This window comes from Nansenia antarctica (assembly GCF_963989245.1).
Source record: "Nansenia antarctica genome assembly, chromosome: 1".
Taxonomy (NCBI): Eukaryota; Metazoa; Chordata; class Actinopteri; order Argentiniformes; family Microstomatidae; genus Nansenia; species Nansenia antarctica.
Window position 1 is genome coordinate 88,695,613 of NC_137674.1, and position 26,335 is coordinate 88,721,947.

The 26,335-nt window shown below is 44.5% G+C and overlaps 1 protein-coding gene across 1 annotated transcript in view; it reads right to left on the minus strand.

Moving 5' to 3' along the window:
* The window catches only part of LOC308153706 (TGF-beta receptor type-1-like), a gene marked incomplete at both ends in the record, with an annotated part of 90,297 nt that overhangs the window by 24,474 nt on the left and 39,488 nt on the right, over window positions 1-26,335 (minus strand). The window contains 4 exons of the mRNA XM_080526899.1: window positions 8,368-8,524; window positions 9,319-9,486; window positions 10,142-10,372; window positions 19,476-19,640. Coding sequence (XP_080383025.1) covers window positions 8,368-8,524; window positions 9,319-9,486; window positions 10,142-10,372; window positions 19,476-19,640 — 721 coding nt within the window. The remainder of the gene's footprint in view (window positions 1-8,367; window positions 8,525-9,318; window positions 9,487-10,141; window positions 10,373-19,475; window positions 19,641-26,335) is intronic.

A 26,335-nucleotide genomic window follows, 5' to 3' on the forward strand; every position in this document is an offset into this window, starting at 1 on the left:
AACGCTAGATCACCCTAACGCTAGATCAGAGACCAAAACCTCAATGTACTTCCTCCTACAGTGAGGACCAGACAGCAGTGGCGGCGGTCCCTCTAGCCAGTAGTAGAGGAGATCTGACAGTCCCTCTAGCCAGTAGTAGAGGAGATCTGACAGTCCCTCTAGCCAGTAGTAGAAGAGATCTGACAGTCCCTCTAGCCAGTAGTAGAGGAGATCTGACAGTCCCTCTAGCCAGTAGTAGAAGAGATCTGACAGTCCCTCTAGCCAGTAGTAGAGGAGATCTGACAGTCCCTCTAGCCAGTAGTAGAGGGAGATCTGACAGCCCCTCTAGCCAGTAGTAGAAGAGATCTGATTGATTGATTGATTGAAAACTTTATAGAAGGTTTGCAGAAGTAGGTACATGAAAGTACATATCACATACAAGGTCAACTAAAAGGATAAAAACCCAAGAAAGCCACTGGCTTATTTCAATTGGGGTCCTTGATTCTCAATTCATCGTTACATGTAAGACAGACAAAAGAAAAAAACTAGTACTATCTACAAGATAATACAGACAAATAACTATTACTATCTACAAGATAAACATACATCCATCATGGGAAGAACAATACAACAAAACATAAGGTATGTACAGCGGGTAGGACAGGTGGGGACATACACCACAGGTGGGGGCGGGGGACAAAACACAAAGTATGTACAGTGGGTAGTTCGGGTCTTTTAATCTGATTTTTGATTTAGAGGGTCCAGTTACGGATTGCAGCCTCCTGTAAATGTTTTTTGAGAGTGGTTTTGAAGGTGGGCAGTGTTTTGCACTCCTTTAAGATTATAGGAAGGGCGTTCCACATTTTTACTGCATAGTTTGCAAACGAGTTTAACCCCTTGTTTGTGGTGCAACGCGGTTGAACGTGGTTCGTGGAGCTTCCTCTGGTGTTGTATGTGTGGACGTTGTTCACTTTTTGGAAGTATGTTGACAGGTACTTGGGTGTCTTTGTGGTGTAGCGTATCTTGAAGACCAGGCCCAGTGCAAGCTGCTGCACTCTGTCAACTACTCGTAGCCAATCAAGGCTCAAAAAATGAGCAGCGGTTAGATGTGTCCTAGGGTTGAGGCCTAGCAGAAGCCTAACCAGTTTATTTTGGTCTGTCTGGAGTCTTGTTTTATGGGCCTTTGTGGTTCTATAGTACCATGATGTTACGGCATAGTCGAAGTGACATTGAATGAGAGCTCCTGATAGGGTCCTCAGTGTGTTTTTACTGACAAGTGAGGATATCCTGTACAAGAATCTAGTTCTATGGTTCACTTTTTTGATTACTTTTGCTGCCATTTTATCTCCGGAAAGATTTGCCTCTAAGATGGAGCCCAGGTATGTAATATCCTCTTTTCTTGTGATATTAATGTTACCCACTTTTATTTTAAAATGTTCAGCCTTTCTGAGTTTAGATGGGGATCCGTATAGGATGGTTTCAGTTTTACCTAGGTGTATTGATAGTTTATTGTCAGCTAGCCAGATGCAGATTCTACTCAGTTCAGTGCTTAGCGCTTTTTCCACCTGCAATATGTCCCTGTCAGAGACCAGCAGAGCCGAGTCATCCGCGAACAGGAACAAATTGCAATCACATGCTGATGACATGTCATTCACATATATTAGGAACAGTAAAGGTCCCAATATGCTTCCTTGTGGAACGCCGCAGGTCACTGGGAGGGGGGGGGACAGTGTTCCGTTCACACTAACCACCTGTTCCCTCCCCTCTAAGTAGGATTGCATCCAGCTCACCGATGTTCTATCGAACCCAATTGCTTTCAGTTTATCTAACAATATGTGGTGATCTACTGTGTCGAAGGCCTTCTGGAGGTCCAGCATGACCATGCCGCAGTACTTGCCCGAGTCCACCTCATGGTTGATGTGGTCGTTCAAATAGAGAAGGCATGTGTCAGTGGAATGGGATGTTCTGAATCCTGATTGAAATTCATACATCAGATTTTTTTCGGTAAGGTACCTATCAACCTGTTCATAAACTATTTTTTCCATAAGTTTCGAGATGGAATTAAGAATAGAAACAGGTCGGTAGTTGCCTGGGTCTAATTTGCTTCCTTTTTTATACAGTGGGGTTACCCTTGCTATTTTAAAGTCAAGGGGGACGTGTCCCTGTTTGATGGAGAGGTTTATTATGTGGGTGATGATTGGGGTAATGGAGGCAGCTGAGTCTTTTAGAAATCTGGCTGGAATATTGTCATGGCCCGTGGCCTTTTCTGAGTGTAGAGCGCCCAGCTTTTTAAACACCTCATCGTTTGACACCATGGAGAGTTTAAAATCATCTTTGCGTACACCCAGTTTATTGTAGAACGCACAGATGTGCTCTACACCATAACGCCCTGAGTGGGGTGGTAGATTGTTAACTAATTTAGTGGCTATGGTTGTAAAGAAAGTGTTTAAGCACTTAGCCACATCCAGCTTGTCTGTAAGGAGAGAATCTCCAGATTTTATGCTGATGTTTGTAGACCTGGTTTTGAGTTTTTGACTGCAACCTAGTTGGCTATTAAGTAGCTTCCAAAGGTCACGTGGTTTGTTTAAGTTTTCTTCGATTTTGTTATCGAGGTATTCTTTCTTAGCAGATTTGGTCATGGTAATTACCTGATTGCATAGTTTGTTGCATTGTTTTTTAATTTTCTCAAAGTGGGTTTTGTGATCTTCGTTTAAGTGTTTCACTAATTTTGATTTGCATTTTTGAACTTCAGAGCATTTTAGGTCTCTGACTTTCATAGCATTTAGAATGTCCGAATTCATCCATGGTTCCGATCGGGCTTTAACCCTGGTGGTTCTCATGGGGGCTATACTGTCAATAATATTTAGGAATTTGTTTTTGAAACCTAGCCTGACAGTCCCTCTAGCCAGTAGTAGAGATCTGACAGCCCCTCTAGCCAGTACGGCTGCAACTAACGGTTATTTTGGTAGTCGACTAATCTGTCGATTATTTTTCCGATTAGTCGCGATTAGTCGTGTGGCCGCGGGCTCCAGTGCATGTTGTACCTCACCTTCTCAAGTCTGCACACCTGTGAATGTCACCCTGTTGTCCAGTCTCTCTGGCTTAACATACGTTCCCATTGCAAATTCAAATAATGACTAATGAAATATTTGAATTTGGACCTTCCAAAACATTTAATACATACAATAATCAATCTCTGTTTCAATGAAACAAAATAAATAATAAACGGATTTATGCTTCTGCGTCACACCGCCGCAGAGGCGACGCAGAGCGACGCACGACGCGTACCTTCCCCAGAATCTCAAAAAGGGGCTAGTGCTACGCAGAACAACGCAGACCGCACTGCACGTGATTGGTCCGCTTGGTAGCACGTGACTCTGACATGTTTCTGACTGCCTCGTCGGCCTGAACGTGCAAGCGATGATAGAAATGTTGTTTACGTTTTCTGTAATTACTTGTTAATAAAGATTTGAAAAATTAAGATAACCATCGCATTATCTTAGTTTAATATAATTTCATGTTTCATGTTAATGTTACCTTTTTTCTAACAAGCTTAAAAAATAAAATAAATTTTTTTTTATTTTTTTTATTTTTATACGATTAGTCGACACTAAAATTCCACGTCGACGAGTTTTTATGGTCGACGTCGTCGATTATGTCGACTAATCGTTGCAGCCCTACTAGCCAGTAGTAGAGGAGATCTGACAGCCCCTCTAGCCAGTAGTAGAAGAGATCTGACAGTCCCTCTAGCCAGTAGTAGAGGAGATCTGACAGTCCCTCTAGCCAGTCGTAGAGGAGATCTGACAGCTCCTCTAGCCAGTCGTAGAGGAGATCTGACAGCTCCTCTAGCCAGTAGTAGAGGAGATCTGACAGGCCCTCTAGCCAGTAGTAGAGGGAGATCTGACAGTCCCTCTAGCCAGTAGTAGAGGAGATCTGACAGCCCCTCTAGCCAGTAGTAGAGGGAGATCTGACAGCTCCTCTAGACCAGTGGTTCCCAACCTTTTTTGTCTTGTGTACCCCTTGAGCTGTTTTGCCATGCCAGAAGTACCCCCTCACTCATGCGTGTTGATTATTTCCAAAAATGTTCAATTAAACACTAACTTGCAAATATAACATTTATTATACAACAGTTAGTTCCGACCAAGTCATTTGATTGGACAAGAGGCATTCCATGAGTGCCGATATACAGTATAACAGCACTGGGACTTTTAACTATATGTATCTGTATCTGTCCACCGCACATGTGTTCTATTACAGTTTTTTCCAATTGCTAACACAATAAAATGACATGCATAGCACAATTATTTAAACTGACACACAGAGAGCAAAACCTCTTCTCGAGTCTCCAAAACTCTAAACACATTTTCTGCTTTACACACATTTTGCTATTCAAAATGGCACTTTTTAAATGCACTAAACACGGTTCTCTGCCTAAGACACAACAATCTGACATAAAGTCACATGTTTGCCATTTCAAAACACTGCCATTCAAAATTAGACTACATGAGCTAATTGGCCAATACATGTGCCACCTGGCCACCTCAATGTTTAATTCATTCATCACACACACACACACACACACACACACTGCCTCGAGACAGCCAGCGAACGTCTGTGTGAAGCAGTAGCTGCTCATGCTCTGACCCGCTGCCATGACAAAGAGTTTGAAACAGTCTGTGGTTCATTGGCCGGGACTGAATGAAGTTAATCACCTTAACTGCGTCGTCCATAACTGCACTTAACTCGGGGCTCATCCTTTTGCTGGCGAGTGCCTCCCGGTGAATAATACAGTGTATCCACTTAATTTGGGGGTTCACCTTCATCACACGCCCAAGCAGCCCACGCACCTTATCCGTCATTGCTGCCGCTCCATCGGTACAGATGTGACTGCAGGATTTCCACTCCAGATCGTTGTCTTTGAAGAAGCTGTCAATAATCAGAAATATTTCCTCGCCAGTTGTCTTTTCTGGCAGCGTCTTGCAAAACAAGATATGCTCATTTATGTCCGACTCTACTTTATAACGCACAAAGCAGCTGAGCCTCCTCACTAACGTCGGTCATTTCATCTAATTGCAAAGCGAACTGACCTGCTTGCTTCATTTGATCCACCACTTGTCCGACAATATTTATGGACATATCATCAATCCGACGGGAGACGGTATTGTTTGATAATGGTACCAACTTGAGCGCGTCAGCTGCTTTCTTGTCCAGCATAGTTTTAGCCAAAATCATAGCGGCAGGCAAAATCAGATCTTCGGCGATTGAATTTTTTTTTTTTACTTAGCCACCAGTAATGAAACAGCATAGGACGCCTCCAGTGCTTTGCTTGACACACTCGCCGCTTTCTTCAGTGTAGCCTGACTTGACTTGAACTCTGACAGTTTTCGCTTGAAAAAGTCGTCAGTTTTACCAACAGTTGCTAGGTGTTTGGTGCTCTGGTGTCGCTGTAAATGGGATGGCTTCATTGAATTATTAGCCAGGACTTCGCCGCAGAAAAAGCACTGTGGCTGTGGTGGATCAGCCGATGTACATGTAAATCCCCACAAAACATATGTTTCCAAATAATAGCGGGGTCCTTTTTTTTTTCTCTGATCTAACCGTCTGATCTGCCTCTGATCTGACCGTTACTGTAGCTGGTCGTCTTTGCGGTATACTGACAGGCAGTGGTGTAGTCTAGTTTTTTCTAGTGGGTATACTGTGATTTTGCCCTCCCAGTCAGAGCGACACCTGTCCCGTAGCGACACCCCATAAGCACCACCACAGCCACACTCACTTATGCATACAGTATGCATCTACACCGGTGTTTGCTGCCTTGGGGGGGGGGGGGTGGCATGGACTGTACTTGTACATCAAGCTGCCTCACGCTACAGAAACAGGAGATAGGCTCCTGCCCCCTAAGGGCCGTTAGGCTCGAGAACCATCGGTTCTCAAGGCTACTTACTTATCCTATCTAGATCCAAGATGGCGGCGCGCTTAGACGCGAGGCTCGGAGTGGCTTCCACGCTGGTGTTTTTTAGTGTTTTTAAGAATATTTGTATGTACATTTTTATTTTAATACTTATTAAAATAACGTGAAAAAATACTTTTGTGCAATATGACAACCCTAGTTGACTATCTGTGCAGTATAGTACAGTGGATTGTGTACATAGCCTTTATTTATGTAAACCAGCTCCTTACCTTACCTTGTGATTTTGTGCTTTTTCTAAAAAAATAAAAATAAAATCCCTTTCCTAACACCAGGGGAGCCACCCCTCCTAAATTTCGTTGTTTGGTACCTGTACTGTAGCAATGACAAATAAAGTCCATTCCATTCCATTCCATTATGTGGTCTTGACTACCTGTCCACTTTCTCACCTGGTTCTTGCTCTCTCTCTCTCTCTCTCTCTGGTGTGCCGACACCATCCTGCTCTCTCTCCTTCTCTCCCTCTCTATCCTCCTCTCTCCCTCTTTTGCTGTCAACCAAAAGGCAAATATAACAACCAAAGTATTTATAATTTAATAAGAGGTATACATTGAATTCATATCAAATCATAACATCATTCTAATTGAATATTGGGTTGCTGTGGGCAATGCAGTCAGATACTGTCTTTACTTACTCTCTCACCTGTAAGAAAATCGTATGTCCAACTACAAAAAACAGACATTTCCAATGAGTGAGGGTTTGTTCCAATGCTTCAATCCACTGTCCATGTACTGTAAATATACCATTATGGTATTACCATAAAGCCCAATTCTAGCAGAATAAGAAAGATTGTATATCTACTTTAAGTAAAATAATAAAGTGCCTCCAGTTAGCTCTTTAGCTGGCAAGTGTGCAGCAGACTAGCTCATCTCATCACCTCTGAGCACGCTAGCTAGCTTGCTAGTTCTTTGACACTATTATTCACACCATGAAACTATAATCAGACACTTTCTAATCACAATAATAACGACTCATTTGAACCAACTTTCTCTGTCAGAACACAGTAATTATATTTGCTAACGTTTCAACTTGCTTACTTTCTTCTGCAGAGCTTTCACCCTGCAAAAACTCTCTCGCGTCGCACGCGCACACAAAACAAAAACAAACCATTCTCCCGCGGCACGAAGCTGTGTGTGGAGGTCTGGCCCGCCCGCGAATTTGCGAAACCTAGGATGGTAAGGGGAGGCAGGGCAATACCGCTACCTGATTGGTTGGCGAAGCACTCCCTCATTGCCCCCTCATTGGCTGGCGAGATTCCCCCTACCATCCTAGGTTTCGCAAATTCGCGGCCCGCCCACCCCAAGGCTCTGTAGGGGAAATACTGAGACATTCTGAACGACTGGTTATGCGATAACAAACATGTCAGAAAGTTCGAAGTAAGTGCTTCGTAACACAGACGGGGTGAATTTTATGAATGAAAGTGAAAGTTCTGTCACAAAACGCCGTTACGTATTCTCGCGCATTTTTTTGTGGGTGACACGCAAATCCTTGGCCGTTCCTAGTGGGTATACGCAAATCCTTGGCCTTTCCTAGTGGGTATACGGCGTAGTCCTGCGTATCACGTAGACTACACCACTGCTGACAGGCCTAGCTGACTTGCGTGCGAAAATGATCGTGAACATGATTTAAATGTGACGTGACTACCACTTGTGTTACAGTCCTCACCTGTCGGGGAGGAACTTAAGTTGCAGCGTACCATTTTAACAACAGGTTTATGAAATTACTTGTATATTTATTTATTTTTTTGGAAGGGGAAATAAATTATAATTCCAAATCTTTCCACGTACCCCCTGCAATCCCCTCACGTACCCCTAGGGGTCCGCGTACCCCCGGTTGGGAACCACTGCTCTAGACAGTAGTAGAGGAGATCTGACAGCTCCTCTAGCCAGTAGTAGAGGAGATCTGACAGTCCCTCTAGCCAGTAGTAGAGGAGATCTGACAGTCCCTCTAGCCAGTAGTAGAGGGAGATCTGACAGCTCCTCTAGACAGTAGTAGAGGAGATCTGACAGTCCCTCTAGCCAGTAGTAGAGGAGATCTGACAGCTCCTCTAGCCAGTAGTAGAGGAGATCTGACAGCTCCTCTAGCCAGTCGTAGAGGAGATCTGACAGTCCCTCTAGCCAGTAGTAGAGGGAGATCTGACAGCTCCTCTAGCCAGTAGTAGAGGAGATCTGACAGCTCCTCTAGCCAGTAGTAGAGGAGATCTGACAACCCCTCTAGCCAGTAGTAGAGGAGATCTGACAGTCCCTCTAGCCAGTAGTAGAGGGAGATCTGACAGCTCCTCTAGCCAGTAGTAGAGGAGATCTGACAGCTCCTCTAGCCAGTAGTAGAGGAGATCTGACAGCTCCTCTAGCCAGTAGTAGAGGGAGATCTGACAGCCAGTGAGTGAAGCCAGAAGGGTTACCCCCCTGAGGGGGAGCTCCGGTTACCTTTTGGTCCCCACTCTGTGGTTGGGGGCGATGTCGATGGTGTCTGTAGCAGAGTCGCGTCGGACGGCCAGGCCCAGGTCAGCGATACAGCACGTACCGTTCTTCTTTACCAGAATGTTCTTAGACTTCAGATCCCTGTGGGCGATGGCTGGTTTGCCTGGAGATATGACATGTGAAGGAGAAAGAGAGGGGGGGAGGGGAAGGGATTAGATTGAGAGCTCACTGATGCCTGAGGGATTCGTAAAGGGGAGGGAAGGAGGGGCACGTCACGTCACATACACACACACACACACACACACACACACTACACTACACTACACTAGTCCCTAGTGGGCTCTTTGCTTTTCTGCTAACATGCCACTCTCCCAGAGGCTCCACTGGCAAAGTAAGCAGGGTGAGTGAGTGAGTGAGTGAGTGAGTGAGTGAGTGAGCGTATATATATATATATATACTGTATATATATGAGTGAGTGAGTGAGTGTATATATATATGAGTGAGTAGCACTCTCTCAATGACAAGGTCATGCTTCTATTAGCAATTCCCTAAGTAGGAGACGAAACCAAACATTCCTAGTCTTCAAAGGGGACAGGGACGTGGGATACGACCCTCACCTTGCGTTAACCCTAACCCTCACCTTGCGTTAACCCTAACCCTCACCTTGCGTTAAGCCTAACCCTTACCTTGCGTTAACCCTAACCCTCACCTTGCGTTAACCCTAACCTTCACCTTGCGTTAAGCCTAACCCTCACCTTGCGTTAACCCTAACCCTCAGCTTGCGTTAACCCTAACCCTAACCCTCACCTTGCGTTAAGCCTAACCCTTACCTTGCGTTAACCCTAACCCTCAGCTTGCGTTAACCCTAACCCTAACCCTCACCTTGCGTTAAGCCTAACCCTTACCTTGCGTTAACCCTAACCCTCAGCTTGCGTTAACCCTAACCCTAACCCTCACCGTGCGTTCCCACAATCTCCATGTGTAGATGCGCCAGGCCGCTGGCAGTGGACAGGGACAGCTTGATCATGCCCTCCACCGTGACCGTGTAGCGGTTCAGGTAGTCGAACAGGGAGCCGTGCTCGTGGTAGTCAGACACCAGCCACAGCTCAGTCCACGTACCGTTATCTGAGAGGGAGGGAGAGAGAGAGAGAGAGAGAGAGAGAGAGAGAGAGAGAGAGAGAGAGAGAGAGAGAGAGAGAGAGAGAGAGAGAGAGAGAGAGGAGGAGGAGGAGGTAGAGGTAAATAAACACAGTGAGTCTCCACAACCTGTACCTCCAGATGGTCAGAGGGCACCATGAGCAGTTGGACCACCACCCTGATCAACCCTGGACCTACCACCACCCTGATCAACCCTGAACCTACCACCACCCTGATCAACCCTGGACCTACCACCACCCTGATCAACCCTGGACCTACCACCACCCTGATCAACCCTGAACCTACCACCACCCTGATCAACCCTGAACCTACCACCACCCTGATCAACCCTGGACCTACCACCACCCTGATCAACCCTGGACCTACTACCACCCTGATCAACCTACCACCACCCTGATCAACCGCACGCACACACACACACACACGCACAAACGCACACGCGCACACACTCACACGCACAGAAATAAGTGTCAGACATTAAAGCATAGATAAACGGTATGATGCTGCAACATATTTCATGCCATACTGCAGTTCTACCCCACCTCCTGACGGTTCTAATCTGGGTTCTAAACTGGGTTCTAAGCTGGGTTCTAAGCTGGGTTCTAAGCCGGGGCGTTCTAACCTTTGTTGTCGGCGGCGATGAATACCAGGATGTTCTCGTGGCGCAGCATGACGGTCTGGTAGATCTCCACCTCCCTGAACCAGGAGCGGTCCTCCCTGGAGGAGAAGATCTTCACCGCGACCTCCTCCCCCCGCCACTTCCCCCGCCACACCTCCCCGAAGCGGCCCTTCCCTATGCTCTCCTGCAGGATGATGGTCCTGGCGATGGTCCTCTGCAGCAGCAGAGGGAGGCCTGGGGGGGGGGGGTTCACACATCATCATAGTGTTCCAGTCTGTTCTAAACATCTTCCCCTGATGTAACAACCCCAAATACCAATCCCCCCCCGCCCCCCTCTACTAAGGCTCCACAAGGTTGAAAAACAGACAAAAAAACAAACAAAAAAAGCCTTGAAATGTCCCAGAAAATGCTCTTGACAAATCAGGATCACAACAGCACAACAACACTCCCTGTCATGACATCAAGACTGGCTGATGTGGAATCAGCGTGTAAACAAGGTCTTCTGACTGAACCCCTGACCCCCTGGCTCCCCGGGCCAGCACTGATGGCCAGGCGTTAGTGGATGTTTGGAGTGGGCCGCCCCGCCGCGGGCCAGAGCCACCCTGTCATTACACCTGCTGCTCCAGTACCAGCTGACCCACACGGCCCATAAGGCCCTGCTGCTTTCACTCCACACACACACCCACTCAATTACTCACACACACACACACACACACTTCGATCCTTCAATCGATTCTATTCACCACCGCAGCAGGATGTCTCCCTAAGCACTGCACTTCCACACACACACACACACACACACACACACACAGACACACACACACACACACACACACACACACTTCGATCCTTGACGGTTATCTACCTCCTCAGCAGGACAGCACAGTGGAACCAATAGTGCAAAATGCTGTGCAAAGTACAATAAGATGAAAATCAACATGACACAGTTTGATTGATTGATTGAAAACTTTATTAGAAGGTTTGCAGAAGTAGGTACATGAAAGTACATATTACATACAAGGTCAATCTAAAAGGATAAAAACCCAAGAAAGCCACTGGCTTATTTCAATTGGGGTCCTTGATTTTCAATTCATCGTTACATGTAAGACAGACATAAGAAAAGAACTAGTACTATCTACATGATAATACAGACAAATAACTATGACTATCTACAAGATAAACGTACATCCATCATGGGAAGAACAATACAACAAAACATAAAGTATGTACAGCGGGTAGGACAGGTGGGGACATACACCACAGGTGGGGGCGGGGGACAAAACACAAAGTATGTACAGTGGGTAGTTCGGGTCTTTTAATCTGATTTTTGTTTTAGAGGGTCCAGTTACGGATTGCAGCCTCCTGTAAATGTTTTTTGAGAGTGGTTTTGAAGGTGGGCAGTGTTTTGCACTCCTTTAAGATTATAGGAAGGGCGTTCCACATCTTTACTGCATAGTTTGCAAACGAGTTTAAACCCTTGTTTGTGGTGCAACGCGGTTGAACGTGGTTCGTGGAGCTTCCTCTGGTGTTGTATGTGTGGACGTTGTTCACTTTTTGGAAGTATGTTGACAGGTACTTGGGTGTCTTTGTGGTGTAGCGTATCTTGAAGACCAGGCCCAGTGCAAGCTGCTGCACTCTGTCAACTACTCGTAGCCAATCAAGGCTCAAAAAATGAGCAGCGGTTAGATGTGTCCTAGGGTTGAGGCCTAGCAGAAGCCTAACCAGTTTATTTTGGGCTGTCTGGAGTCTTGTTTTATGGGCCTTTGTGGTTCTATAGTACCATGATGTTACGGCATAGTCGAAGTGACATTGAATGAGAGCTCCTGATAGGGTCCTCAGTGTGTTTTTACTGACAAGTGAGGATATCCTGTACAAGAATCTAGTTTTATGGTTCACTTTTTTGATTACTTTTGCTGCCATTTTATCTCCGGAAAGATTTGCCTCTAAGATGGAGCCCAGGTATGTAATATCCTCTTTTCTTGTGATATTAATGTTACCCACTTTTATTTTAAAATGTTCAGCCTTTCTGAGTTTAGATGGGGATCCGTATAGGATGGTTTCAGTTTTACCTAGGTGTATTGATAGTTTATTGTCAGCTAGCCAGATGCAGATTCTACTCAGTTCAGTGCTTAGCGCTTTTTCCACCTGCAATATGTCCCTGTCAGAGACCAGCAGAGCCGAGTCATCCGCGAACAGGAACAAATTGCAATTACATGCTGATGACATGTCATTCACATATATTAGGAACAGTAAAGGTCCCAATATGCTTCCTTGTGGAACGCCGCAGGTCACTGGGAGGGGGGGGGACAGTGTTCCGTTCACACTAACCACCTGTTCCCTCCCCTCTAAGTAGGATTGCATCCAGCTCACCGATGTTCTATCGAACCCAATTGCTTTCAGTTTATCTAACAATATGTGGTGATCTACTGTGTCGAAGGCCTTCTGGAGGTCCAGCATGACCATGCCGCAGTACTTGCCCGAGTCCACCTCATGGTTGATGTGGTCGTTCAAATAGAGAAGGCATGTGTCAGTGGAATGGGATGTTCTGAATCCTGATTGAAATTCATACATCAGATTTTTTTCGGTAAGGTACCTATCGACCTGTTCATAAACTATTTTTTCCATAAGTTTCGAGATGGAATTAAGAATAGAAACAGGTCGGTAGTTGCCTGGGTCTAATTTGCTTCCTTTTTTATACAGTGGGGTTACCCTTGCTATTTTAAAGTCAAGGGGGACGTGTCCCTGTTTGATGGAGAGGTTTATTATGTGGGTGATGATTGGGGTAATGGAGGCAGCTGAGTCTTTTAGAAATCTGGCTGGAATATTGTCATGGCCCGTGGCCTTTTCTGAGTGTAGAGCGCCTAGCTTTTTAAACACCTCATCGTTTGACACCATGGAGAGTTTAAAATCATCATTGCGTACACCCAGTTTATTGTAGAACGCACGGATGTGCTCTACACCATAACGCCCTGAGTGGGGTGGTAGATTGTTAACTAATTTAGTGGCTATGGTTGTAAAGAAAGTGTTTAAGCACTTAGCCACATCCAGCTTGTCTGTAAGGAGAGAATCACCAGATTTTATGCTGATGTTTGTAGACCTGGTTTTGAGTTTTTGACTGCAACCTAGTTGGCTCAGTGTTTCCTCCAGGAATTTTTACAATGGTGGCGGGTAGTGCTGACCGCGCACGCGCAGCGCGCGCTCGCGATTTTTTCGCGTGCACGCGCGCTCAAAACAACGACGTAATTTCAGCCAAAACTCGAGGATGGCCCAAAAAAATAAAATGTTTTCCTGTACTTCTCCCGTGTGTCTCTTATTGTCTGTGTCTGCATGTTTTTCCAGCATGTAATTCCGTTGTCAATAAAAACAAAAACACTGATCTGACGTTTTTTTTCACAACGTTATTACTTGTCACTTTAAGCCCAGGAGGGAGTTAGCGATTAGCGATGTTTAGCTTAGCTTAGTTTAACAGAAGTATCTTCACTTTTAACATGACTTCCCGTGGTCGTAGAGGGCTGGTCGACGGCTTAAAATGACCGTGTAGACCTGTAGACCTTATCCAGCTATAGTCTTGTGTTTCTACCCCGGGCATAGCCGGTGTTATTCACGGACAAACACTCCTGTTAGAGTGGTTCTAGTACACTGGACATAGGTAACACATAGAGAGGCTTCTCCTCTCTCTCTCCATCCTACACTACACTACACTACGCATCCTATACTACACTACACTACGCTAGCTCGCGGTGTTCGGGTGACAGCCAGGGCGCGTTCGTAAATACGCTCTGGAAATCTGATCAGCACTCACGGAATGCCTCTTGTCCAATCAAATGACTTGGTCCCTTTATGACGTTGAACCCAGTGTGCGCTCCGGGGCTCTCAGAGCGAATTTACGAACGCAGCCTCAAGTTCAATACTCGCGACACACACGGACTGGTCCAGTTTCAGCGCTTGTGGGTGTGTCTAGCGCTGTGAAGGTCTGAAAAGCGGCCTAAATCTTTTTTTTTTTTTTGGGTTGAGAAATCTGAATGGTGGCGGAGGAAATTCCATCGTGGCGGTCCGCCACGATGAAATGCATGTAGAGGAAACACTGTGGCTATTAAGTAGCTTCCAAAGGTCACGTGGTTTGTTTAAGTTTTCTTCGATTTTGTTATCGAGGTATTCTTTCTTAGCAGATTTGGTCATGGTAATTACCTGATTGCATAGTTTGTTGCATTGTTTTTTAATTTTCTCAAAGTGGGTTTTGTGATCTTCGTTTAAGTGTTTCACTAATTTTGATTTGCATTTTTGAACTTCAGAGCATTTTAGGTCTCTGACTTTCATAGCATTTAGAATGTCCGAATTCATCCATGGTTCCGATCGGGCTTTAACCCTGGTGGTTCTCATGGGGGCTATACTGTCAATAATATTTAGGAATTTGGTTTTGAAACCTAGCCATGCCTCTTCAACCTGTGTGCATTTTAGTTCATCTAACCAGTCTTGATTCTCCAGTTTATGGTTTAAGGCCTCACTAGAATAGGATTTAAGGGATCTAGTGGTTACAGTTTTATGACCGCCAGCCTTGGGTTTATGTTTTTTACGAGTGCAAAAGATCATGTAATGATCACTTAGCCCACATACAATAACCCCACTCTTGGAGATTTTGGACTCATCCGATGTTAGAATGAGATCTATGGTGGTTTGAGTAGAAATACACACCCTAGTGGGTTTGGTAATTTGTTGACGGAGACCGTGTAATTCAGAAAACCTAGTGAAGGATTTGAAAACGGATGCTTCATTTCTGAGCATGTCCGTGTTCAAATCTCCAATAAGAATCTTTTCCACACAGTCAACGTCATCCAAGCACCCCTCAAGAATATCATAGAAATCATTCTGATCGGGAGGTCTGTAGATAGTACCAACCAGCACCGGTTTTGCTTTGTTAAAGATAATTTCAACCCAAACAGATTCTAATTTGTCACGATTCAGGTCATCACGGGTGTTAAAGATAATATCGTTGTGAATGTACATGCAGACACCACCCCCATACCTGTTTCTGTCGTTTCTGATGACTGTGTAGTTAACTATTTCAATCTCTGGGTCTTTGATGGATTCATCAAACTTGGTCTCAGAGAAGCTCAAAATGTGAACCTTGCTGTCATGGAACATTTCTCTGATTTGGTCCAGTTTAGGCACAAGACTGTTCACATTAAGGTGAACAATATGCAGGCCCTTACTGCTGTGTCCAAATAGAGAGTTCATGTCCTTGACTTGGAAATAGTCACAATTCAGGTCATCGACAAGTTGAGGATTGGGGGATGGGGGGGGGCGCCCATTGTTCAACGGTTTCGTTGGAGAGTCTCCGGGTGGAGAAGGGGGGGGTCGTCGTCGGGTGGGGGAGGGAGGGGGGAGGGGGGGGTTCGTCACCGGGTGGGGGAGGCCTCTGTGTTCACTAGATAGCTGGTGGAAGTTAGGTGGGGGGGTAATGTTATTAGCATAGCTACCCATTGTTTTGTTAGCCTCGTCTGAATCCTGGAAGTCTGCTGCTGCCGGCAAAATAACCGGTTTGTCGACAATGGCGTCAATGTCTTTGCTAGTAACATTTGCCTGGGAAAGGTATAGTTGTTCTCTGGCTAAACGTGTAGCTTGCCTGGTTGAGACTGGTCCGGGATTCAGCTGAATGTCTCCCGAGAGAAGTAGATAGAGCCATATCACGGTCCTTCGGTCCATTCTACCTGTCGGGGGTTTGTTCCTTCTCGTCCGGTCCGCAGTCAGCGTCGTGTGGATAGTTGCTGCTCCGAAGCCCAAACATTTCTTTGCGGCGTGGAGATAAAAGTCGCTATGGGTCTCACCTTTTCCAACAAAGTTTGACTCCTTCTCCATAAGATGCAAGTTCTGTGGTGATTTGATGTACAAATCTAGTGATGCTCCGATCTGATCGGCGCTGATCGGTATCGGCCGATATGGCCTTGATCGGTTTTGATCGGAGTTCTCAAAACGGCCGATCAAACCCGACCAATCACAAGATGGCCGATCAAACCCTGCCAGTTTACAAGATGGCGTCGCCAGTCTGGAAATATTACACCGTGTCGGAAAGAGACAACAAATATGCCGTTTGTAATGCCTGTTCAAAAGAAATACCTCGGGGAGGAACGGACGCAAGGTCTTTCAATACAACGAATATAATACGGCATTTGAAGGCTTGTCATACGAAGGAATATAACGAGTTTAATACATTGGCGAGCGCTAAGGCCAGAGAGAAAGAGTCGTCGAAAGAACGTTCGACACCACTCACTCAGCTTACTGTTACCGAGACATTGCAACGACAGCAACCATACGGCAACGACCACAAGAAACGAAAGGAAATAAATGCGAAAGTAATAGAATTCATATGCCTTGATCAGCAGCCCCTGTCTGTTGTGGAAGACGCCAGGTTCAAACGCCTTGTTTCCTGCCTGGATCCACGCTATACGCTGCCGGGGCGAAAATATTTCACTGATGTTTGCCTGCCGGAATTATATAACACTGTCTACACATACATCGGGAGCCTAGTGAAGGACAACATCGCGTCAATCAGCTTCACGACTGACATTTGGAGTTCGAGTGTCAGTCCTGTGTCTATGCTGAGCCTGACTGCGCAGTTTATCAACGCAAACTTTGAGCTGACTAAAGTGGTGCTTCACTCTCAAGAATTCCCTGGGTCACACACCGCAGAGGCACTTGCTGCAGCTTTCACAGACATGCTCAACGCCTGGGAAATCCCAAAGGGAAAGGTGCACGTTATCCTACGGGATAATGCCAGGAACATGGAGAAGGCTATGAGGGACGCGCGTTTACCAAACCTACCGTGCATGGCTCACACACTCCAGCTCGCTGTGCATGAGGGGGTTTTGGCACAGCGTGCCGTCATTGATGTCATCGCAAGTGGAAGACGGATCGTCGGTCATTTCAAACATTCCCAGGTAGCTTACTCCCGACTGTTCGGTATTCAAAAACAAATGAATCCGAACCAGCCACCCAAAAGGCTACAACAGGATGTACCAACCCGCTGGAACAGTACGGTTGCCATGCTAAAAAGTTTACTGGAACAGAAGCGTGCCCTATGTGCTTATGCAGCTGATTTTGAATTGCCTTCCACGTTGGCCGTCCATGAGTGGAAATTGGTGGAAAATCTGATTTCAGTGCTAGACCCCTTTGACGAGCTCACAAAAACGATAAGTTCATCAACTGCATCAGCTGCAGATGTTATACCATCCATCAGAGCTTTAACTCGTCTTCTTGAAAAAACAACAGAGAGTGACCACGGTGTGAAGACAGCCAAAGCCACGCTCCTGGAAGCTGTCAAGAGGAGATTCAGTGACATTGAATCTGAGCGCCTGTACACCATCGCTACACTCCTTGATCCAAGGTGAGAACTCCACAGGGAGAGATTCTTATGCGTATTAGCTTTGGCCTAAACATTATTGATAAAAGGGGCTATGCTTAAGTTAAAGGTAAAATATAAATACTGTGTTGTGTTATCCTGTAGTGTACGATGGTTTGCATTTAAAAAGCAGTTAATCGATTCTTAACTATAAATAAATAAATAGAATGCTATGGGGCCAAGCCCATGCCTAATTAATTCATAAATATAATACAAATGCTATGGGGCCCCGCCCAGGCCTAATTAATAATAAAATAGTTAAGCATAACCTACAAAATGCATTAAATACATTAATTAATGTTGCCTTTTATTTCTCTCATAATAAAAAATAGGTATAAAGACAGATATTTCCCCATCGCACTCAAGCCACAGATGCGCAGGCTGCTTTCTGATGTCCTGGCTGCTGCAGCAGAGCAAGAGACGGACAGTTTGGCAGTGAGTGAGCCCCCACAGAAGGTACATTTACATTTACATTTTTGGCATTTAGCAGACGCCTTATTCCAAAGCGACTTACAATCAATACATTTGAATACTAAGCATGTGAATCAGCAGTCCACCATTCGTTGCAGGAAGAGTACTCTAGCTCGGGCCCGGGGCCACTGATAGAAGGAAAAACCTTCTCCCTATTATCGCCTTCTACTAAAACTTTTTTATTTTTTATTTTATTTTTTAGGTACCACGAGCTGGCTCCTTGCATGCTATGCATGCTGAACTGTTGGCTGAAGAAGATGGGCCACAGCATGTGTGCGGCAGTGGTGACATCAACCCAAGAGCATCACAGGTTAATCTCTACCTATCAGAGGCAGTTATCCCAGACGGTAATGGACAGCCTCTTGCTTTTTGGAAGGCCAACAAAGGCCGCTTTCCTGCTCTTGCACAAGCAGCACGAGTCTTCCTCTGTGCACCTTGCACAAGTGTAGATAGCGAGCGACTTTTCAGCATAGCAGGACATATTTTAGACGATAAGAGGAACAGGCTGAGTGGCAAAAATGCTGAGATGCTTGTATTTCTCAAGGCTAATCTGCCAGTGATGCTGCTTAATCAGAAGTAAGGTTTGAGTCTGAAATCTCCTTCGGTGCAATGTTTTGTTTTATTGATTATTGCTGACTTGCTGTCTTATCTCCTCCTATATGACTTGAAACTGACTGACTTGAAACAGTATTTATTTTATATTTGGCTATAGCCTGTTTATGTTGCACTTTAGTTTGGGTATGTTTATTGTTCCTCAGGAAATGTTTATTGTTTATTGTTCCTCAGGAAAGCTACAGTATAAGCTCCAAGTTCTCTAAGAGCCCCTAGTTCCTCTCATTCGAGTGGAATGTTGCACATTTGATGTCATGTGACAGTGTACATTTTATTTATTATGATTTTTATTTTCACATTTTATTTATTATGATTTGTATGTTCCTGAAGTAAGCTACAGGTGGTTGTGAATTCAATAAAACAGATGGTTGTCAATTCATGATACTTTCTCATCTCCTAATTTCATTTGAATACTTAATATACAATATCAATGGTGTTAAGAATAATTAAAAACATAATTAATGCTACACAATAAATAGAATGAATGAATGAATGAATGGTCTTTATTGTCATTGCTATAGTACAGGTACCAAACAACGAAATTTAGGAGGGGTGGCTCCCCTGGTGCTAGGAAAGAAGAAAAAAAAAAAAAAAAGCTTCAATTGCCATTTTCGACGCTGTGATCGGTGATATCGGTGATCGGCACCAAAAACCCTGATCGGAGCATCTCTATACAAATCCGTAATCCATAGAAGGAACAGAAGAAAAAGTGGGATAATCCTCGCCGAGCGCTGATAGATGCGACTGCTCATGATGACTACTGCCTGCCTCACAGTTGTAGGAGTCAGGTAGAGTTCAGGTAGTACTCACCGGACTCACCGTACTCACCGGAGTACTCACCGTACTCACCGTACTCACCGGAGCCGGAGCCGGAGCCCGAGGTGGTCATGTCAGAGATGAGGTCTGCTCGGCTGTGACAGATGTAGAAGACCAGCACCAGCACGAAGCACAGCACGCACACAGGCCCTGCTATCACAGCCGCCAAGGCTACGGGCCCCAGGGAAGGGGTCTTCACTGTGGGCACTGGGGAGGGGAGGGGGGGGGGGCAGGGGGAGAGGGGTGTTATTCTCTGACCCTAGACGTGTTGGGGCACATCTTCCATAGACACATCTCCCATAGACACATCTTCCATAGACACATCTCCCATAGACACATCTTCCATAGACACATCTTCCATAGACACATCTTCCATAGACACATCTTCCATAGACACATCTTCCATAGACACATCTCCCATAGACACATCTTCCATAGACACATCTTCCATAGACACATCTTCCATAGACACATCTTCCATAGACACATCTTCCATAGACACATCTTCCATAGACACATCTTCCATAGACACATCTTCCATAGACACATCTCCCATAGACACATCTTCCATAGACACATCTTCCATAGACACATCTTCCATAGACACATCTCCCATAGACACATCTTCCATAGACACATCTCCCATAGACACATCTTCCATAGACACATCTTCCATAGACACATCTTCCATAGACACATCTCCCATAGACACATCTTCCATAGACACATCTCCCATAGACACATCTCCCATAGACACATCTTCCATAGACACATCTTCCATAGACACATCTTCCATAGACACATCTTCCATAGACACATCTTCCATAGACACATCTTCCATAGACACATCTTCCATAGACACATCTCCCATAGACACATCTCCGATAGACACATCTTCCATAGACACATCTTCCATAGACACATCTTCCATAGACACATCTCCCATAGACACATCTCCCATAGACACATCTTCCATAGACACATCTCCCATAGACACATCTCCCATAGACACATCTTCCATAGACACATCTCCCATAGACACATCTCCCATAGACACATCTTCCATAGACACATCTTCCATAGACACATCTTCCATAGACACATCTCCCATAGACACATCTCCCATAGACACATCTTCCATAGACACATCTTCCATAGACACATCTTCCATAGACACATCTTCCATAGACACATCTTCCATAGACACATCTCCCATAGACACATCTTCCATAGACACATCTCCCATAGACACATCTCCCATAGACACATCTTCCATAGACACATCTTCCATAGACACATCTTCCATAGACACATCTTCCATAGACACATCTTCCATAGACACATCTTCCATAGACACATCTCCCATAGACACATCTTCCATAGACACATCTTCCATAGACACATCTTCCATAGACACATCTTCCATAGACACATCTTCCATAGACACATCTTCCATAGACACATCTTCCATAGACACATCTTCCATAGACACATCTTCCATAGACACATCTCCCATAGACACATCTTCCATAGACACATCTCCCATAGACACATCTCCCATAGACACATCTTCCATAGACACATCTTCCATAGACACATCTTCCATAGACACATCTTCCATAGACACATCTTCCATAGACACATCTTCCATAGACACATCTCCCATAGACACATCTCCCATAGACACATCTTCCATAGACACATCTTCCATAGACACATCTTCCATAGACACATCTCCCATAGACACATCTCCCATAGACACATCTTCCATAGACACATCTCCCATAGACACATCTCCCATAGACACATCTTCCATAGACACATCTCCCATAGACACATCTCCCATAGACACATCTTCCATAGACACATCTTCCATAGACACATCTTCCATAGACACATCTCCCATAGACACATCTCCCATAGACACATCTTCCATAGACACATCTTCCATAGACACATCTTCCATAGACACATCTTCCATAGACACATCTTCCATAGACACATCTCCCATAGACACATCTTCCATAGACACATCTCCCATAGACACATCTCCCATAGACACATCTTCCATAGACACATCTTCCATAGACACATCTTCCATAGACACATCTCCCATAGACACATCTCCCATAGACACATCTTCCATAGACACATCTCCCATAGACACATCTCCCATAGACACATCTTCCATAGACACATCTCCCATAGACACATCTCCCATAGACACATCTTCCATAGACACATCTTCCATAGACACATCTTCCATAGACACATCTCCCATAGACACATCTCCCATAGACACATCTTCCATAGACACATCTTCCATAGACACATCTTCCATAGACACATCTTCCATAGACACATCTTCCATAGACACATCTCCCATAGACACATCTTCCATAGACACATCTCCCATAGACACATCTCCCATAGACACATCTTCCATAGACACATCTTCCATAGACACATCTCCCATAGACACATCTTCCATAGACACATCTTCCATAGACACATCTCCCATAGACACATCTCCCATAGACCAGTGGCGTGCAGTCAGGTGAGGCAGGGTAGGCAGTGCCTCACCCAGGCATTTAAGAAAGAAAAAGAATATCAGTCTTTTAAAAATATTTTTTAATTATTTTTTTATCTCAAAAAAATATATATTTTTAATTTATTTTACTCATTATTCTTAACTTTAATGTGTTAATATGTTGTTAAAATAAAAATAAATGATGTAAAATGTGTTGTTTTAAAAATATAATGCATGCCCTGGCACCAGGAGAGTTTGCTCCCAGAGGCTGAGGCAGACTGTGCTTGTGCTTCTGTGCTATGCGAAGTGACAGACCAACGGTTTCGTAGGTTTGCGCATGCGTAGTCTGTTCTCACATTGTCTTCATTGGTGGACGTTGAGGCACCGTCCCATGCTGCTTCTGACAGCATGATTGATAGTTTGCGTTTGGCTTGCCGTAGCGGCATCCTCTGCTGTTCGCGCCGCGGTTCTAGGTGAATGTAGGCAATGCCATACAGGCTGTTGCGCTACGCTATGTGTAGTTATGAGATAACAATACATTTGACATTTTTGACCAGCTATTTGATAGTATAGTATATATGGGCTATGTGATTGACTTTAGTATAGTATATAAGCCTACATTACAGTCATTTAGCCGACGCTTTTATTCAAAGCGACTTACAATAATTGCATTTAACGTAGGAGTGTACTGCTTTTTTAAGGCAAAATGAAGAATAGCAAACTAAAAATACAGTATAGCAATATAGCAATAGCAATAGCATAGAGAAGAATAGCAAACTAACAATACAATAGGTGCAGGGAGGATTCTGGTAGTAGACCTACTTCTTGAAGAAGTGAGTTTTGAGCCTGCGTTAAAAGATATAAGGGCTATTGATTGCCTTTATAGTATGCGCTATGCCATTTGAAGTCTGGCTGCTGCGTTAATCGCATTTTTTTTTTTTAATAGCTCACTGCCTACCCAGCCAATGACCTCACTGCACGTTACTGCCATAGACACATCTTCCATAGACACATCTCCCATAGACACATCTCCCATAGACACATCTCCCATAGACACATCTTCCATAGACACATCTCCCATAGACACATCTTCCATAGACACATCTCCCATAGACACATCTTCCATAGACACATCTCCCATAGACACATCTTCCATAGACACATCTCCCATAGACACATCTTCCATAGACACATCTCCCATAGACACATCTTCCATAGACACATCTCCCATAGACACATCTTCCATAGACACATCTCCCATAGACACATCTTCCATAGACACATCTTCCATAGACACATCTTCCATAGACACATCTTCCATAGACACATCTTCCATAGACACATCTCCCATAGACACATCTTCCATAGACACATCTCCCATAGACACATCTCCCATAGACACATCTCCCATAGACACATCTTCCATAGACACATCTCCCATAGACACATCTTCCATAGACACATCTCCCATAGACACATCTTCCATAGACACATCTTCCATAGACACATCTTCCATAGACACATCTTCCATAGACACATCTTCCATAGACACATCTTCCATAGACACATCTCCCATAGACACATCTCCCATAGACACATCTCCCATAGACACATCTCCCATAGACACATCTTCCATAGACACATCTTCCATAGACACATCTTCCATAGACACATCTCCCATAGACACATCTTCCATAGACACATCTCCCATAGACACATCTCCCATAGACACATCTCCCATAGACACATCTCCCATAGACACATCTCCCATAGACACATCTCCCATAGACACATCTTCCATAGACACATCTTCCATAGACACATCTTCCATAGACACATCTCCCATAGACACATCTCCCATAGACACATCTCCCATAGACACATCTCCCATAGACACATCTTCCATAGACACATCTCCCATAGACACATCTTCCATAGACACATCTCCCATAGACACATCTTCCATAGACACATCTCCCATAGACACATCTCCCATAGACACATCTCCCATAGACACATCTCCCATAGACACATCTTCCATAGACACATCTCCCATAGACACATCTCCCATAGACACATCTTCCATAGACACATCTTCCATAGACACATCTTCCATAGACACATCTCCCATAGACACATCTTCCATAGACACATCTCCCATAGACAAATCTTCCATAGACACATCTCCCATAGACACATCTTCCATAGACACATCTCCCATAGACACATCTTCCATAGACACATCTTCCATAGACACATCTCCCATAGACACATCTTCCATAGACACATCTTCCATAGACACATCTCCCATAGACACATCTTCCATAGACACATCTCCCATAGACACATCTTCCATAGACACATCTCCCATAGACACATCTTCCATAGACACATCTTCCATAGACACATCTCCCATAGACACATCTTCCATAGACACATCTTCCATAGACACATCTCCCATAGACACATCTCCCATAGACACATCTCCCATAGACACATCTTCCATAGACACATCTCCCATAGACACATCTCCCATAGACACATCTTTCATCCGTTCATTCTGTAAACATGGTTGCCGTGGTGTTCTGAACACATGTCCCCCAGGGGTGGGTGGCTGAAAGGCGGCATATGACACCGTAGTTGACTGTCACGAGGAGTCTTCAACAGACACTTACTGTTTACACTCAAACCCACGTTGATATATATATATATATATATGTGTGTGTGTGTTAGGGCTGCACGATTTGGGGAAAAAATCGAATTGCGATTATTTGGACAGATATCGCGATTGCGATTAATTTGCGATTATATTTTTTTAAATAGCAAAAAAAAAAAAAAAAAAAAAAAAAAGGGAGTTTTTGTAAAGTGTGGCCATATCTCCGGCTAGGAAGGTCGTATCAACGTGCAGTTTGTTTGTACGTCTTCAGGGGACTTAGAGGCTCCCTCCTCTAGCACCCCCACAGCCCGAGCTACGAGTGAAAGAACTAAACTTACATTGGGTTGCTTTAAAGTTGGGTTGCTTTAAAATCAAGCTTCAGATTAAAACATGTGATGGAGCATTACTAACCTGACTCAGGTGGTTTGTTTCACACAACCATCTAGGAAAGCTTAATTGGAAGCTGTTTGGAAAAGGGCAGGTACTTTCAAAAAATACTTGGCAGGTGATTGGATGAATATCACCTATTTTCAGAGAGCATTACCACATGATACCATCAAACTTTTAACTGCTCTAATTCTAATGCAAGGATGATAACTTAAAAGATATGAATTGTATATATGATAACCTCATCTCATCTAGACAGGTGGCTACTTTCTAAGATGATCCAGCTATTAAAATGATCATTTGGGGATACACTGTGACTATAACTGAAAGGACCACATCTAGATGACTCGGTCAACAGTCGAACTGATGAATGATAGAATGGTGGTCTCTGACTATGGAGCACAGACACACGTCACCTTGACTTAGGAATCTGTGACATACTTCAGCCCAAGGCTAGGCTAGGCTAACCTCTGCGTCTTTAAAGCCGGCTGGTATGAACGAATGGTATGAGGTTATGCATACAGGACACATTCATGTTTGACAACAGAACAGTTAACTTCCATGTATCCATAAGCCTGCTATACTATATAAACACCAACCCGCAGGTTGCTGAGACTGTCAACTCTGTGTCTGTACTTTAACGCCGGGTTAGCATGAGTAGCTAAGCTAAGCTACCGTCTCGAAGACTACAAGTTAGCTAAGCTAAGTTTAAGGCTGGACTAACAGCACCGACATGCACTTGGCTGGTACAGTATAGTGAAATTGTACACTTACCTGTCGCAATTATAACATACTAACGTTTATCATACGTCCAGTAAGCCATGTGGTGTCTAATTGTCTCCGTTACGTTAGCCCAAAGTCTCGTAATAATTGGACTGACTGTCGTGACACAACCTATGCCTGCGTTCGTAAATTCGCTCTGAGAGCGCCGGGTTCAAAGTCATAAAGAGACCAAGTAATTTGATTGGACAAGAGGCATTCCATGAGTGCTGATCAAATTTCCAAAAGAGGTTTTAATCTCAATGTGACTTCCTGGTAAAATAAAGGTTTAAAAAAAAAAAAAAAAAAAAACGCAGGCAAATCGCAGGCTTTGCGATTAGCTAATCGCATCATTTCAAATCGCGATTTCGATTTAAAATCGATTAATCGTGCAGCCCTAGTGTGTGTGTGTGTGTGCGCATCTCTGTAACTCAAAACTATGACTCACCAGATCAACTGTGAGGCTGGGAGAGGAGCCTGTCATGCTGAAGGCTAAGCTCAGCTATATGATTCAGATCACAAGACGGTGTAGAAAAGGCTGCCGTTGTCACCATAGGCACGCTCTCTTCC